General features: G+C 45.5%; 1 protein-coding gene across 1 annotated transcript; it reads left to right on the forward strand.

Annotated features, from left to right (window-relative positions):
- The first annotated feature begins 8,658 nt into the window (after positions 1–8,658).
- GLRX (glutaredoxin) lies at positions 8,659–16,614 on the forward strand. Its single transcript, XM_006019702.3, has 3 exons — positions 8,659–8,973; positions 10,337–10,457; positions 15,684–16,614. The coding sequence occupies exons 1-2, from the start codon at positions 8,767–8,769 to the stop codon at positions 10,445–10,447; spliced, it is 318 nt and encodes a 105-aa protein (XP_006019764.1). The 5' UTR covers positions 8,659–8,766; the 3' UTR covers positions 10,448–10,457; positions 15,684–16,614.
- Positions 16,615–17,588: the final 974 nt, after the last annotated feature.

The raw sequence follows: 17,588 nt of genomic DNA on the forward strand, positions 1-17,588 counted from the left end.
ACCAGCAACCAGCGCAAACTGTGCTGCATTGGTCAGGACACAGAGCTACAAAAGCAACATGTGCCAGGCCCAAAACATGCTAGACCCAGACATACAGCAAACAAACGTACAGCAAGTCTCAGCACTACAGCTATGCTGAGCCACAACCACTGTAAAATGCTAAGAGGGGGACTCAGCCTGTCCTGCACCCAGACCTGAACATGCAACAAAAGAGCTCCAGGCCTACAAGGCTGCAACCTGGACTTTTCATCTCAGCTGCACTGCTAAGCTAAGACCTAATAGCTATGAAACAACAAAAGGGAGCCTATTTTGGCTTGGGCCTGAACTAGAACTAGGATCCAACCACAATGTTTGGTTGAACCAAACTGCAAAAAAGGGACACCAAAAAAAAAGGCCCAGGTCTATTTCACTGAGTCTGGACTGGGCAGCAAAAAGCCAACCAGGCCTATATACCACTGAGGCCTGGATAAGCAACCAGAAGTACCAGGACTTCACCTTGGCCCAAATCTGCCAGCCAACATATGGCTGGGGTTCAGCCCCATACCAGTGGACTGAAATGCAACAGCTGTAAAACAGCAAAAAGGGCCCAGGCTTATGGCTTCAGCCTGGACATGTAGTCTCAGCTATACCACCATGCTGAGGCACTACAATCCTCAACAGTGACTGCCAGGACCCTTTCTCCTGGTCAGTCTCCACTAGGGAATGATACTCTCATAGCATCATTCCACTCAAGGCCTGCACGGCTAGTAGCTGCCAGGACCCTGTTCCTGGGCAGCCTGCACTAGGGAACGATACACTCATGGTAGCATCCCACTCAAGGCCTGGGTGACCAGAACAGCCAGCATGACACATAGGTGGGGCTCAGTGACATAGCTATGCTGAAACCAAAAAGTTGCAACAGCAACTAAAACATGCCAGGCTCTCAGCCATGGCCCAGAGCATGCCAGCAGAACTACCAGGCTCCCACCTCGTCCAGTTTGCTGCAGGGATTGATACCTCCCATACAGCATAATCCTGCTCAAAACCCAGAAAGCAAAAGGGGAAGTAGAGGGAAAGAACAGAGGTCTCAAGCCCTGAGACAGACTCTCTCTCCCTGTACCTGAGGCTTTCCCTTCACACAGCTTGTTTGCTCCTCCAGTGAAGAGTGGGGGGGTGATGTGTGTCATCCCCCCCACATGGGGAGCAGGCTCTTCAGGCTCCCAAATCAGCATTCAGGCTTCAGCCACCCCAAGGGGAAGAGGAGAACCCAGACTAGGTGGCCTGACCCTTGAATAACTTTTCTGACCTCATCACTTGGTCCCAACCAGAAACGGGCATTATTTGAACACTGCTACTGCAGACCAAATATTTCAAAAGTGGTCAGCAACCCCCAGTGAAGGGGCCAGACTCACCAAACTGGTTCCACAGGTTCCTCAGAGGGAAACTTAATAAGGGGGGATGGGAGGTGGGTCTCTCCAGTCCTAGAGGAAGCAAGATATACAGCACAAGCAAGATACACAGCAAAATAAAACCAGAACACACTTGACCACAAACAACCCCAAGTGTGTGTGGGTGTTACATTGGAATAAGAAAACATAATTCAGAACCTGACCGGAAATGTACAGCCTTCCCAGCACACTGTATGAAATACACTGACAGCTTATAATTTGGCAATTCAAGCTATAACCTCTGTAATGTGTGTGGGCATTATATATCAGGAAGAGAAACTCCCTCACCGTGAAACTGTAACTCTGACTTTCCAGGCATTTACCTACTTGTTTCATAATCTCTGCAGCACTTAAATACAGGGTTAGTATTTCATTTCATTTCCTAATGAGAAATGGTATCATAGCACAAGGATATGCACTAAGCAGGTAATTACAGACAGATATTTATCTTTTTTCCTCCTAGTTACATTTATACAGAACATAAGGAAGTGGTCAGCCAGGATCCAGCTGCTTTTGCCACATATTAAAAGCTACAGTCTAAGAGATGCAACCAAAAATGAATGAACCACCAATCACAACAATTCATTAAAAAGACTAGTCAATACTGTAGCCTCCATCTCCAACAGCCTGGGAAGAGAAATGTGCCTTGCAGCCTCTCCCTCTGGTCAACAGATCTGATTGATATCTAGACAATGGAGTAGACAAATACAAAAAAGAGAGAGAGAGAGGCCCTCACAGAAATCAGCTTTTTTCAAGCCAAGAGGCCAGTACTGAAATGGCGAGGCCTCTACTGGCCACAACTATCTCAGCTCTGCCCAGAAAGCAAGGTGATCAGTGTAAGTATCTAATCATCCAGGGCCTGATTTAAAAAAACAGCATCTACAACAGTGACTCTCAACCAGAGTGCTGTGGCCCTGTTTGTTGTGCAAATATGATTCACAAGATAAACCCTAGAGATTTCAAATATGAATCTATCAAATCATATAAAATTAGGCTTGGAAGGGACCTCAGGAGGTCATCTAGTCAAATCCCCTGTCAAAGCAGGACCATCCACAACTAGATCATCCCAGCCAAGGCTTTGTCTACCCAGGTCTTAAAAACCTCCAAGGATGGAGTTTCCACAGCCTCTCTGGGTAACCTGTTCCAATGAGTTACTACCCTCCTAGTGAGAAAGTTTTTCCTAATATCTAACCTCAACTTCCCTTGATGCAACTTGAAACCATAGCTCCTTATTCTGTCATCTGCCACCGCTAAGAACAGTCTAGCTCCATCCTCTTTGGAATCACCATTCAGGTAGTTGAAAGCTGTTATTAAATCCCCCCCCCTCGGTCTTCTCTCCTCCAAACTAAATACGCCCAGTTCCCCCAGCCTCTCCTTAGAAGTCAGGTGTCCCAGCCTCCTAACCATTTTTGTTGCCCTCCACTGGACTCCCTCCAACTTGTCCACATCTTTTTTGTAGTGGTAGGGGGGGAGGGGTGCAAAACTGGACACAGTACTCCAGATGTGGCCTCATCAATGCTAAATTGAGGGGAATAATCATTTCCCTTGATCTTCTGGCAGGGCTCCTACTCATGCAGCCCAGTACACAGTCTTCACAATAAGGACACAATGTTGGATTGTATTCAGCTTATTGTCCATGGTAACCCCCAGGTCCTTTTCTGCAGGGCTGCTGCTTAGCCAGTCAGTACCCAGCCTGTACCAGTACATGGGATTGTTCCATCCTAAGTGCAGGATTTTCCACTTGTCCTTATTGAACCTCATAAGATTTCCTTTGGTTCAATCCTCCAATTTATCAAAGTCTCTCTGAAGCCTATCCCTACCCTCCAGTGTATCTACTACTCCCCACAGCTTGATGTCATCTGCAAACTTTTTGAGGGTGCACTCCATCCCATATTCCAGGTCAGTGATGAAGACACCGACCAGCCCCTGGACTGACCACTGGGGCACTGTATTTGCTATCAGCTGCCAACTAGACATCAAGCCATTGATTACTGACCTTTGAGCCCAATGATCCAGACAGTTTTCTATCCACCTTACAGTCCACTCATCCAACCAACCTGTACTTCCTTAGCTTGCCTGCAAAAATGTTGTGGGAGACCATATATAAAGCCTTGCTGGAGTCAAAACATCCACTGCTCTCCCCACATCCAGAGCCAGTCATCTCATCATAGAAGGCAATCAGGGTGGTCAGTGTAGCAGGAGGATGGGAGTAGGGGAGAAGAATATCCCACTCGCCCCCTTCCCCTTACAAGCAGGCAGGCAGGCAAAAAGCCACAACAAGATGGGCTGGGGAAACACCGAGTGCAGCACGGCGAGCAGCTTGGTCCCAGTACTGCAGCCTAGAAATCCCCACCAGGAAAGAGAAGCTGCAGGAAACAGAAAAGGCAGCCCCAGCTAGGACTGCCCCAGCCAGAACGCCAAGCACCAGGGTGTCGAATACCCCAGAAGAAGGGATTCCTGACTCTAATTCACCACAGGAGATTCCTGTTCCAACAGGAAACCAGAGCTACAGCTGGAGAACTCTGCCTCTTGCTAATGGACTGGATGAGCCCTGGAGCAGTTCAAAAGGGACACCAAAAATGGTGAGAACATAGTTTGGACACTGGAGGAATATACCTGAGAAGAGTGAGGGGCAGTGGCCACGTTATCTAATGAACAATGGGAGATATCCAGCAGTAAGCCTGGGAAGTATTGCTAAGGATCTTCTTTCAAGTTATGGCAGGTGAGTGCCTGAGGGTGGGATAAGTTACTCACGAGTGCAGGCAGAGGAGGGAGGCTCAAACCCCAAGAGTCATCCCTGTGACAGTCGCCTGACTTGCCCTTGGTGAATCTATGCTGACTGTTCCTAATCACCCATTTAAGTGCTTAGAAATCGATTCCTTGAGGACCTGCTCCATGATTTTGCTCCAGGGACTGAGGTGAGGCTGACTGATCTATAGTTCCCCAGATCCTCCTCCTTCCCTTTCTTAAAGATGGGCACTATATTTGCCCCTTTCCAATCTTCTGGGACCTCTCCCAATCGCCATGAGTTTTCAAAGATAATGGCCAGTGACTCTGCAGTCACATCAGCCAACCTCCCCAGCACCATTAAGTGCACCCTGTCCAGCCCCATGGACTCATACACGTCCAGCTTTTCTAAATAGTTCCTAACCTCTTTTTTTGCCAGTTGGCTGGTCACCTCCTGTACAAACTGTGCTGCCCAGTGCAGTAGTCTGGGAGCTGATCTTGCCTGCAAAGACTGAGGTGAAAAAGACATTGAGTTCTTCAGCCTTGTCTGCATCCTCTGTCACTAGGTTGCCTCCCCCATTCAACAAGGGTCCCACACTTTCCCTGACCTTCCAATTGTTGCTGACATACTTATAGAAATCCTTCTTGTTACCCTTCATATCCCTTGCTAGCTGCGACTCCAATTGCACTTTGGCCTTCCTGACTTCATCCCTGCATGACTGAACAATACTCTTATACTCCTCCCTATTTGTTTGTCCAAGCTTCCACTTCTTGCAAGCTTTCTTTGTGTGTGTTAGCTCATTGAAGAGTTCCTGCTAAGTCAAGCTGGTCTTCTGTCATACTTACTAGTTTACCTACACACCAGGATGGTTTGTTCCTTCACCCTCCGTAGGGTTTCTTTAAAATACAGCCAGCTCTCCTGAACTCCTTTCCCTCTCAGTCTGGCCTCCCAGGGGATCCTGCCTATGAGCTCCCTGAGCAAGTCAAAGTCTGCTTTTCTGAAGTCCAGGATTCTTACTCTGCTGCTTTCCTTCCTTCCTTCCTTCCCTCAGGATCCTGAATTCAGTCATCTTGTGGTTGCTTCTGTCCAAGTTGCCATTCACTACTACATTCCCCACCAATTCTTCCTTGTTCGTGAGCAGCAGGTCAAGAGAAGCAGGGCCCCCAGTTGGCATCTCCAACACTTTCACCAGGAAGTTGTCCCCAACACTCTCCAAAAGCTTCCAAGATTGCCTTTCAACTGCTGTATTATCTTCCCAGCAGATGTGACAGGGTGACTGAAGTCCCCTATGAGAACCAGGGCCTGTGATTCAGAAATGTCTGTTAGTTGTTTGAAGAAACAGCATTTATCTGACTTGTCATGGGTTTATTTGGGGTGGGGGGTGAGTTCTTTGCAACAATACAGTTGCTCTACAGGGTGCCTTGAATCTAAAAAGATTAGGACCCACTGATCTATAACCTACTAGTAACAGCCAGCTTCTGAAGCAGGCAGCACCGAAGTTTTTCCACCTGCTTTTCTAACACTGTTTAAATCTATCATGGCCAAGTTTTGGAGTCCTTATTCACATCAGCAAGCAGTTACACACGTGTCTGTCAAGACAGCTCATGAGCTACTACTCTCTAGTAAGAACAAGGGGCCCACAATATAGCCACATCACTTTCAAACCCCCACCAGAAACCTTGATTTATACATACATTCAGTGAAATTGCACCCTTTGTTTTCAGTCAAGGCTCCTTTAAAAAAACAAAGTGATAAATATAAGTTATAACAGTTATTACCACATGTACATAACCAATTGACAGGCAAAAAACATGTTTAATACCTCTAGGATCTCAACCCTCCATCTCTAAAACAGAGCTTCCTAAACCAGGATTGAGTATTGAGAACTACACAGGTGCAGGAAATAGGCCTTAACACCTGCACATAATTTACCAAAGAAGACAGCAGCTTTCTCGTTGGTTTTAAAGAGACACCAGTGCATTTGTATTGTTTCTGTGTAAGACCCCAAGTCTACAAACAGCTTGAATGCAGGCTGTTGTATATGACTAGTCTGTTAACTTCAACTGGCTTTTCCATGTACATAAAAGGAAGTATGTAGAAAAGCTGTTGGCAGGATTGGGAATTTGTTTAGTAAATTGGTTTTGTCTAGTACAGGGGTGGGCAAACTGGTGGATTCAGTCTATGGCCGGACCAGCAGTCCCTGCCCATGTAGCTCATAGCTGGTCTCTGTAGAAACCCCAAATTCATGGCACCGTGACAGCATAGAGCCATGACACCATGGAGCCGCAAAACCAGGGCTCTGCCCTGGCCCCAGTCCCAGGCCTGGCTCTATGCTGTCACAGCCCCACACTGCTGCAGCCCCATGATCCAGAGGACTCCATGGAAACCAGCTGGGATCTATGAGGGCAGGGTATGTGACTGGGTGGAGAGCTGCTCTGGGCCGAGGCTGGGATATTGGGATGGTGACAGCATGGGACCAGGGCCAGTGCAGAGCCATAATCTGCTCCTTGGATGTCCCTGCCCACAGAACGCACACTTGTCTCAAAGGCACAGCAGTGCATGGCCCTGCCCCAGCCTGGCCCAGGCCCTGCACTGTCACTGTCCCAAGATACCAGGGTCTCCTCAGCCCTGCCCCCCATCTTGCTCCTGGCTGTGGCTCTATCCCAGCTGCCCAGTCATCCTGTCTGTATGGGTCCCAGCCCTGGTGCTGGGTGCAGGGAGGGTGGGCTGAGTTGCCCAGGCAGCAGGGCGTGATTCGGCGGCAGCAGCTAAGAAGAGCTGCTGCCACAGGGGCTTCTGGGAAATAGAGCGTGCTGCAGGCCAGATTTTGCTCACCCTGGTCTAGTAGAATATAGAACATAGTATTGAGTGTTTGGATTTCTTTTGTTCATTATTCCTTAAGCAGTCTTGAGCAAGATACACAGGTACTCCAAGTCTCCATTTCCCAGGTGTAAAAGTGGGGTAAATATTTTGAGAGCCACAGGTGACAGGCTTTGCAAAAGTGCAGGGGACTATAATAATTGCTAATGGGGATTTGATCTTCTATTCCACCCCCGAGCTTCAAGCTGTTGCAGTGTTCTTTTCATTCCATGATCTTATGTCTTTTCTGAACATTACAAAAGGGATAGGAAAACACAGCACTCAAAAGAAGGCTTCAATTACTCTGCAGATCTGTCAGAGTAGTTTACCTTATGAACCCTATACTAGGTAAAATTACTTCAAATGACCAAGGGCCTTAGGAGCCTACATTCCATTGACTTCCAAAAGCATTATTGGTCAGTAGGGCTGAAGCTCTTTAGGCCTTTGATGTCAATTCAATTGAATACAGAAGCACACCCTACTTCTTTGTGCATCAGATAAAGGCATAATGTGCTTATACCTCATAGCACAATGCCAGGTCTAATTTGTTGCCTCTGTTGCTAACATGATCAAAACCCCGGTTATCTGCATACTGGTAAAGTGCATAAGATTAAATGCATAGCATAGTTCAGCCCTTCTGTCTACTCTAACTTAACTTTACTCTGGTTAACTGCATTGTAACTGTAACTGTCTACTTTTTGTAACCAATCTTATTCTCTGCAACTGCATCAGAAACAGTGAAGGGAAGCAGCTCTCAAAGCGTTGCTATTAGAAGTCTTGAAAATGAAGGTGCCACTCAGTTTCAGGGCTGCCATCTCCCCTCCTTTTCAAGACCTCTAATAAAAGCAGGCCTGAAACTGGCTAGTAGAAGCCTTGAAAATAAGGAGAGCAAGTCCATTTCTGGACTTCTCAGGCCAGAGCTCTGACAGCACCCTGTTTTTGATGAATGTTGTTTCTGTTACTGGTAAGTTTGGTTAGGTGCAAACTCTGAATAAATGCATAGCCCTTTCCAGTTGTTTGGCCCTTAAACAGAGTACGTTGTGCTCCAGATCAAGAAGAGAGGTCTGGCATTGTGAACAATGTCCCCTGAAAGATGACTTATGTAGGGTTGCCAGCTCTGTTTGAATCTATTCCAGGTTTCATCACATGATGTAATGACATTAATGACTGATCTGTACTGTATGCAGGAAGACAAATGTACATTGCTATTACATTTAAAAAACCCGCTGGACTACTGTATAAATTGAATTCCACATTTAACATTTATTTTAATGAATGCCCTATCATTTATCACCTGGGCGATTCTCCGCAGTCTCCTGGAGGTTATATCTAATTCCTGGAGACTCCAAGGCAATCCTGGAGGCTTGGCAACCCTACTGTTATGCCCCCATGTCTCTAAGATGAACACTAATAAGCAAGACACAACTAAGGAGAGGGAGAAGAGAGACAAGACTGAAAGCTTAGTGCTGGAGTTACATGCATGTGCTAGAATCTTCTTTTATAACAAAATAAAGATGGTGAAATAACAACTGAGGGGCAAATGACTTCACATGGTTAAATCATTTAACTGTGCACAGAGGACACATGATGCACTGCCCCTTTAAAAAGCGAAACCAAATGAAGAAGACTCCTCCTCCAGGGTGTTGTCCCTGGAAGGAAAGCATTTTGCAAACTACAAATAGCTGGAGCTGGGTGGGGGCAGTACTATAGCATTCAGTCTGATTCTAGGTGTTAGACAGCAGCACCCTTAAGATGAGCCAGCAGTTTGTGAAGAGCAAACTTGGAGCTAATAAAGTGGCTGTTTTCATAAAACCAACCTGTCCTTACTGTCAGGAAGCTATAGAGCTTCTGAAGAAGTACACTTTCAAGCCAGGACATCTGGAGTTCATTGATCTCACAGCCAGAAATGACATGAGCAGTATTCAGGATTACTTCCTACAGTCAACAGGGGCAAGAACAGTAAGTTTTTGTTGGGTGTTTTGTTTTTTTTTTCTTTTCCAATGACTTTTATTTTACAGTTTCTTAATCTTGCCTTAGTAGTAAAGGCTTTCACAATTCCTACAGATATAATAATACCTTTAAAATGTGCTCGTGTCAGAGGTACTCTTTCTTCTTCCTCTGTAAAGTGGCTTTTGTTACTTTGGAAGAAAATGGATAACTAGCCTGACTTGAATTTGAGCATTGTACCTCAGACCTGGACAAGCTTATTGTTCTACATCAAGCATCCAAACTGACACCTTGCTTTGGAACAACTGTGGCTAGTTTGAGTTAATTGCCATTTAAGTCTCACTAATGAAGGATTGTGCCCAGCAAATCACCTGGGAATCCATCAGTACTGTGTTAAACGGGTTGTCTGTTTCTAGCCCAAAGTATTGAACTACTGTTTCTGTATTACTGACAAGTGCTCTGGCTCTTGCGGAGTTAAGAGATGTGATTTCATCCTAGAAAGGAGAAATCAGCCTTGGATTAAGCTATTTTTAGGTATAAATGCCTGCAAAGTATGGAGAGAACATTCCTTCTGAGACAATAGCAGCTGACTTGAGTTAGTTGCCATTCACACTACATGTGTAAATGCCTGTCTGCCTTCCTCCATCTGTTTCAATATGATTCACAGGTGACAGTCAACCCTGGGATAAACTGATGTTTCTCTTTCCTCTTATAGCAAAGAGGCTATGTTTCACAAGTCGACTGATGACATTTGTTTCTTGTGAACGCATGTTCCACAAAGCCTGGGGCAGGCATCTCCCTGTTGTCCTGTATAGTACAAGTAGCCTAGGTGGAGTAAGATTTAAAATACTGGTTCAGATTTCATATTTGTAGTCTGAGGTAGTGTTACCTGAAGTTTTTAATATAGCTAGCTATATATTTAAAAAAAAAATCATTTTTAGATAGGCATGTGGTTCTGCATGTGTTAGTACTGTGCCTGTAATTTATGAAAGAACAGTCATTGATGACATCCTCTGCTTCAATGCAATCTCTTGCATGTCCCCTCCACCCCCCCCAAAAAAAAAAATCCCTGAGCTCTAGCGAACGCTAGTTAAAATATTCCTATCTTCATGTCCTTGCACAACCCCTTAATCCATCCTTTTTACTTTCTCTGTACCCCATCCCTAAACTTAACCTGTGGCAGCTGTTTGCTTTCCTATTAGGCAGAGAAGGAGATCTGGTACACTCTTCTGTCTCCAGAATAAGGATTTAATACCCACAGAATGAATGGGCAATTTTGCTGCTTGACTCAAATACTCACATGTCTCCAGGGACTTGACTGTGCAGTTTATTTATCCTCCTTACTGACTAACAAATATAATTTGTATGTGTCTAGGTCCCCCGTGTGTACATCGGAGAAGTCTGCATTGGTGGTTATTCTGATCTAGACGCTTTAGATCAAAATGGAGAACTTGTACCAAAACTGAAAGAACTTGGTGCTCTATAGTAGTCCAAAGGTAAGTGGCTGATAGGAACTGGACCCAGTAATGGCTAAATGATATTTACTGATCAGTAAATGAGAACTAATAATATTGGTATTGGCAATATCCAGAATGCATTACTTGAGTATAACTGGGGTTTGTGTATACTTCACCTTCACATAGGAGAATGTTCCTTGATAACCAGTTTCATTGTGCAGCAGAAAACAAAGCTATTTTCCTTCCTTTGTGAAAGCTAGTCAGGGTGACATAAAACAAACTCTGGCTATAGGGCTAAGGAAGATGCAGACCCACAAAAAAAACTGTTGGTGCTCCTTCTTTCAGATCTGGGGGAACACATGACATCACCATCTTGCTTGTATCCAAATAATTAAAGAAAATACCATTCTGCAAAGCTTTTCCTTGCCTGTCTTACCTACCTACCTAGAAACAAAATAGTGGAGCCCCTAGGTACTTAAGCTGGAAAGAGAAGAAATACATCTATAAACGCATGCGTTTTTCTTCTGCTTAAGGCAGACTCTGTATAACAGTGGTGCATGCTGTTGTACAGGAGAAAAGAGCCTAATAATTATTCTTTCCCTTTCTCAAAATTGTTCTTAGTGTCTCTATTACCAGTTACCTATCACTCCTTCATAAGTGGAGGGAACGTTACACTTGACCAAGTGTTTGACTGCATTCTCTTCAGAGAGTAGCTGGCCTCTGTTAGATCTTGGTCCCTGTAAGCTAGTGCAGCCAGACATTTTTCTTGATCAGAGTACATGCAGCCATATCGTCACATTAGTGATTTTTAAATAAATAAATTGGATGCTCTGTATAAGGCTTGTTGTCATTTCTGTAGTCTCTGTTAATCTGCCAAGCTTGTTATCTAATGGCACTATTCTTCCTTTAATAAGATCACTGTATAGATGGATATAATGTCTACTATGGTGATTTGAACCTGCTATCTCCAATGCTAGCTACAGTTTGAGCCAAAGCATGCTCACTCTTAATCTCTGATTTTGTAGTAGGCTTATCTCCTCTGTTGGTTGGCTACTGAAGGTAAATGTATATAGACAGAATAGTTAATGTGTGAAGGAGCCATATCTATGTAATGGCAACATCAACAAAGTATGTAATAGAAACTGTGAGGGTGAAAGGTGTCTTCTGTCATAAAAGAAGGATCAGTCGGGTCAGGAGACTGGATGAATGTCAGGCCTACAGGAAAAGTTATAGTGGAGGTAAGTCCAGGGAGTCTCTGGAAGGTCTCCAGGACCTGCCACCAGCCTGATGACTTGCTTGAGGTTATCTATTTTACTTGCAGCATAGAGAAGTAGAGCTGGAAGGGACCTTTTAAATGTCCTCTAGTACACCCCCCTGCCTTAGGCAGGAAAGGGCCCTGTATGCCACCTTGGTGCTAGATGCACTGATGCTAGTCTCTTGCTACAGTAACACATGGATGAAGATGACTAAAAGCTAGCTGCTACCTTTGTTCTGGGGCTTTGGTTTATGTGGTCAGGGCCAAATCAGTGTTTCAATCTAATCCTAGGGGGAAAAACTAGTCCTAACTTTTTCCATACTTAAGGAGGACAAAATGAGATGAGGGTGCTGGTATTTAAGCATCTTTGCTTTATCAGATAAAGGAAAATGCTAGGATGACATTAACAGGCCACTTAACTAATGCAGAACTTCCTATGCATGCACACTTCAACAGTAGTTGCAGTACAGTAATACCTACCTCTTTCCTTCTCCACACTGTAAGTGGACAGTGCTGTGGCAACTCCTACAGGCCAACAAGGATAAGGTGATGGTTGGGAGTCTGAGTACGTGTGTGAATAAGGGGTGGGACAGAGCATCAGGAAACCACTTGTACTAAAACTTAAAGCCATACCACACCAGCAGAACAAGTAGAGTTGGGTATCACAGGGGAGGTATCAGTTAAAGAACTCTGAACAAGCATTGACTAAGTGATTATGATGCATGACATGGGTCAATTCCTATGCGTTAGATACGCATAAGTTTCAATCTCTCCTCCTCCCACGAGCTGAATAATCACTACCTGGTTTTCCTGGATCAGCTGCTCTGAGGCTCAGTAGATGGCAGCTGATGAATAGTAGTAAGAGTTCATCATAAGCTTTCACTTCTGTGCAGCTTCCCATAGTCCTGCTTGGTGCCCAAATACTAGACACCGGAATGCAGTTCACACATTCTGTGCTAGCATGTGCACATGCTACACGGAGAACAAACAAAGGAAGATGAGTAGTTCTTCCCACAAGAGTTGGCAAAAATACATTGAATCAAAGAAAACTGGGGTTGGAAGGGACCTCAGGAGGTAACTTAGTCCAAAGCCCTGTACAAAGCAGGACCATCCTCAACTATATCACCCCAGTCAAGACTTTGTCTACCTGGGTTTTAAAAATCTCCAAGAATGGAGATTCCACAGCCTCTCTGAGTAGCCTGTTCTAGTGCTTTTCTACCCTCTTCATGAGGTTTTTGTTCATGGCTTTCCACCCCCCCTCCCCTTCCGTATCTAACCTAACCTCTCTTGCTGCAAGTTGAGACCTTTGTTCTGTCATCTGCCACCACTGAGAACAGTTTATCTTTGTCTTCTTTATAACCACTCTTTAAGGCGGGAACAGGCAAAATACAGCCTGCTGGCTAGATCCAGCGCAGATGCAGGGGCAGCCTGAGCTGTGGTGTGTGCCCAGGCACATAGCAGGGCTTGCGGCAGTGCAGCTGCTGGTTGCTGCCCCAAGATCCCAGGGTCTCCATGGAGGCCAGCCAGGAGCTGTGCAGGTAGGGCACTCCACTGGGCAGACACGATCAGAGTGCTCTGCCTGTGCAGCTCCTAGCTGATCTGCATAGAGACCCCAAAATCTTGGGGCAATAACGGTGTGGGGCTGGGCCAGAGCAGAACAGCAATCTGTTTCCTGCACTTCCCTCCCCACAGAACCTGTCCCCATTGCAGGGGCATGTGGGCAACAGATTGCAGCTCTGCCACAGGCCTTGGGCTCCAGCCCCATGCTGCCACCACCCTGCAACCCTGCCCTGTGATCCCAGCCTCACCCATCCCTTCCACTCCTGAACACGGCTCCCAATCCACCTGGGGCCCTATTCCATATAGGGAGTTTTGATGAGATGTTGCATGGGGAGGGGAATAGAGAGAGAGGGTGTTGACCCAGCTGCAGCACCTCAACAAAATTCCCTACATGACCCATGGGCCCAAATAACTTCCTGCCTCTCCTTTAGGGGGTTGAAAGCTGTTGTTAAATGTGCCCCTAGTTTTCTCTCCTCCAGACTAAATAAGCCCAATTCTCTTGGCCTCGGCCTCTCCTTTCCTCGTAAATCATGTTCCCCAGCCTTCTAACCACTTTTGTTGCGCTCTGCTGAACTCTCCAATTTGCCCGTGTCCTTTCTGTAGGGGGGCGGGGCAGGAAGCAAGACTGGACACAGTATTTCAGATGTGGCCTGTGGCAGAAGGCCACCTCTGTATCTCCCCAAAAACTCTGCTCTGTGACAATTCGGTTAAGATGGGCCCAGCAGAGGATACACACCTTAACCCTATCTCTTTAGGTAACCTGAGCTGGATATATTACTGAAGGAGGGGGGAAAACCTGCTCCCTCTGCCTACGTGACTGGTATCACATACCTGGGTGAGGGGCTTCCTCCCTGGTGGGCTAGAGACTGCCAGTCTGCCCGGCAACTAGTGATGTATTTCAAATTGGTTGGCTGACAGCCAACAGGTGCTGGCCTCCATTGGACCAGGTAAATGAGGTCTCAAGGGCTATATAAGTTAAGGACTGCCTAGGAGGAGGGGGCAGCAGCCGAGGGGGAGGGAGGGGGAGAGAGAGACTGGACTGGACTGGACCATCTGAAACTTGCTCTGTCTCAAAACTCGTGATCAAGGAACTGCCTGCCTCCGGAGGGAATCTCCACCTGCTTCTGGATGATACCTGTCAGTAAGCTACCTGAGATCTAACTAGATATATAGCTTGCAGTAACTCGGATGCGTGATCAAAGGCTACCCAACCAGCGGAGTTTGCTCTACGGGATTTCTCTGATATTGCTCTACCCTGTACCCTATTCTAACCCTACCTTCTGTAACCAATAAAGTTCTCCTTTGTACCTAGTATGGGAGACTTATTGGGAGTGGGTCTAGATGATGCCTTGGGGTCCCCTTGGTTCAGGTGACTAAGGGAGACCACTACTTGCCCTTCTGACTAAGGAAAGCATCCAAAATTCTTGAAGTGAATCAAGTACCCTTGAGGCCTACTAGGCCTGTATTTCTCAGGGTGCGCAGAGCCAGAATCAGTCCAGAGCCCTGGGTGGTGGCAGTGGAACCCCCAGGCTAGCGGGTGTGCTCCAGGAAGGGGGTCGGCTAGACGTGAGGCACCCCCAGGGAGGCACTTGGAGCCTGGAAGGTGGTTGGGTGCAGTGAGGTGGGTGGCTTGACGCAGGAGCACCCCCTACTGGCCTGCCACATGGCCCCACTGGTGCCAAATAGTCAACATCTAGACATCCTTTAAAAAATATATGATAGATGCTTGTAATACCCTGTCCCTTAAAGCTTCCCCTTGCTATGAGTTAGTCTGTGGAAATACAAATCCACCTGTCTGCTATTGGACAAACAGCATATCAGTTATGTGACTGAGTTCTTTGCTTGGAGGGGAAGAGTGGGGGAGACAGTGGGGGGGAAAAAAGTAAAGTCAAATTTCCCATCTCTCCTTAAACAAGCACTGCCTTTGGGGAAGGAAGGAGGTGGCTGGGGATGCGGGGTGTGTGGCTATTCTTTGTTTTTTGTGGGGTGTCTCCTAAGAATGCAACTAGATCCTATTTAAGAAACTGGTGCTCTTGCAAAAATGCATTCTCTGACTAAAAACAGACTACCAGTTTAATCTGGGGCTGATTTTAGTCTAGTATAAGGTTTGACTCCTCCAAACCGGGGCAGTACGGTTACTTTCACAAGAGCCTTAAATGGCAATTAACTGGAATGGTTGTTGATTTGGATGCTTCACAGGTATTGATGTGGTACAGTAGTCTTGTGCCTGTAAGATCTAGGGTTTACTAGAAGCCATTTCAAATCAAACCGTTTATCTCTATGTGGGTTTTTGTTGTTGGATTTTGTATTTGTTTTGTTGTGGGGTTTTTTGGTTCTTAGCCTTTTAGTAACTTGGTCTCCGTCTCAAAAGATCTGCAGTCCTTACCCTGTGTGTGTATGTGTTTTTGTTTTGATGATTTTTTTTTTTTCTTTTTCTTCTTTAATTCCAGGACAGAGATGGCCAGAAGTTTGCCACAGGAGTCTTGGAGAACAAACGTCCTGTCAACCTCCAGTTTCCTTTGCTAATTCCATGAGAAACAGGGTTGAGATATAATTACTTTTGAAAAATGGTCCCTTCTGAAAAATGCTGTAATATGCTGCTGCTCTTCATCCTGTGTAATACTTACAGGAGCAAACTTGGAACCTGCTTGGGCAAGCAAACATTTTACTCTACTCTGATTTTGTTAAGCAATATCATTGTTCTCTGTATAGTGCTGTCCATAAAACCATGGCCAGCATTTCCCTTCTCTGTCCAATTCCCTCTCCAGTTCTTGTGTTCTTTCCCTTAACATAGCTGCCAACAACTTAATGCTTTCTTATTAATACAAAGAATCAATTCAACTGAATTGTAAGTTGAGACCATGTAGAGGCCTGTATCCTGCCATGTAACTGGTAACATTACTATAACCTCTCTTACATAAGATGAGGGGAGTGCAAAAGTAAATACTTATCATTTATCAACATTCCTCTGTATCTTGTTCTTTATTACAGCATACAGGGATAAGCAAGAAGTAGCACTCTAGCTAATGCATCTGGGTTGGGAAGTCGAGCTTTGAAACCTGGAAGCACCCTCAAATTACTCCTAACATTGGCCAATGTAAGGACTAAAGACAGGAAGGCTGTGCTGGATAATGAACTGGGGTGCAAGTGGGATGGCTGGCAAGTGGAACTGATTAGAAGCATTGCCCAAAATGTGTTGGCTTGAAGTGGCTAACTTTGAATACCAAGCTCTCACTGCCTTCTACAAGTGCCTACTCCCACATCCCTTTTTCTCCTTGCCTCTCTTCAGTAGTAAAAGGAAGGGGAGGGCTACCAATATTCACTTGTGAATGACTTGTGTCTACATTTTTAATGGCAAAAAACTTCCATATAAAGAAGAATGATTTTTCTCTCTCACTTTGCTGTTTCTGTGTAGTCTTGAGAGGCTCTTTGTGCATGAAATCCATATTCTTTTTGAACCCCTTATGAGAACAGTGAAAACTTCCCCTAGCTGACCTGGGGGAGGGGAGACAACTGTTTCACAGCCTTGACCTAGGCTCCTCTGGAAGAGGGATGTGGGGAGGACTTTCACAGATCTAGCTATAATGGATCGCTGCTGCCCCCTGGAATGGTATACAATGCAGTTTCTCTCTAGCTGGAGAGTGCTGTGTGATGCAGCACTGATATGTCCCCCTAACCCAGAGGTGGACAAAATGCAGCCCACCAGGTCATTCTATCTGGCTCGCAGGGCCCCTAAAATTTAGAAAATTAATATTAATCTGCCCTGGGCTGCCTGTCATGCTGCCCTCTATGGCTTGCCCAAACTCAGTAAGTGGCCCTCTGCCCAAAATAATTGTCTGCCCCCTGCCCTACCCTCTAGCTTAGAAAGCAGCCTTGCAGCATGTCTGTGCTGTAAATGTCTCTAGGGTGAGTTCAGTTCCTTCTTACTACTGCATTTTTCAGTTAACCTCTGCAGATATGGAAATAGAAAACTTCAATGGAAAAAGAGACCTTCTTAGCTGACAATGGAGATGTCATAAACTTCCTCCCATCTTGGAAATTAAGTGAGACAGCAGTGTTGTATTTGCTAATTTTACACTTCTTCCTCTTACCAAGGAATTCAAAATCATGATACAGAAAGCTTCTCAGATTTGAGGTCAGGACACTTCTTAAATCATTATCTTCACTCCCCGCTATAACAGCTAATATTCTTGCAGGTAGTAAAACTTTCTTTGCCTTTTAAATATATAACTGCTTGCCATGCTGAGAGTTGAATTGCACAAGATCTCTCTCTTTGTGCTTCCATAAGCCCACAATGTGGGATTAGGAGTATGTACACTACTCTCACCTATTTTCATGAGGCTGGGTCAGCAGGA

This window comes from Alligator sinensis, unplaced genomic scaffold, assembly GCF_000455745.1.
Source record: "Alligator sinensis unplaced genomic scaffold, ASM45574v1 scaffold223_1, whole genome shotgun sequence".
Lineage (NCBI taxonomy): Eukaryota > Metazoa > Chordata > Crocodylia > Alligatoridae > Alligator > Alligator sinensis.

Coding starts and splice junctions, on each gene's coding strand:
- GLRX (XM_006019702.3), top strand. CDS start 8,767: ATGAGCCAGCAGTTTGTGAAGAGCAAACTTGGAGCTAATAAAGTGGCT. Junction 8,974..10,336: donor AGTCAACAGGGGCAAGAACA/GTAAGTTTTTGT, acceptor GTATGTGTCTAG/GTCCCCCGTGTGTACATCGG.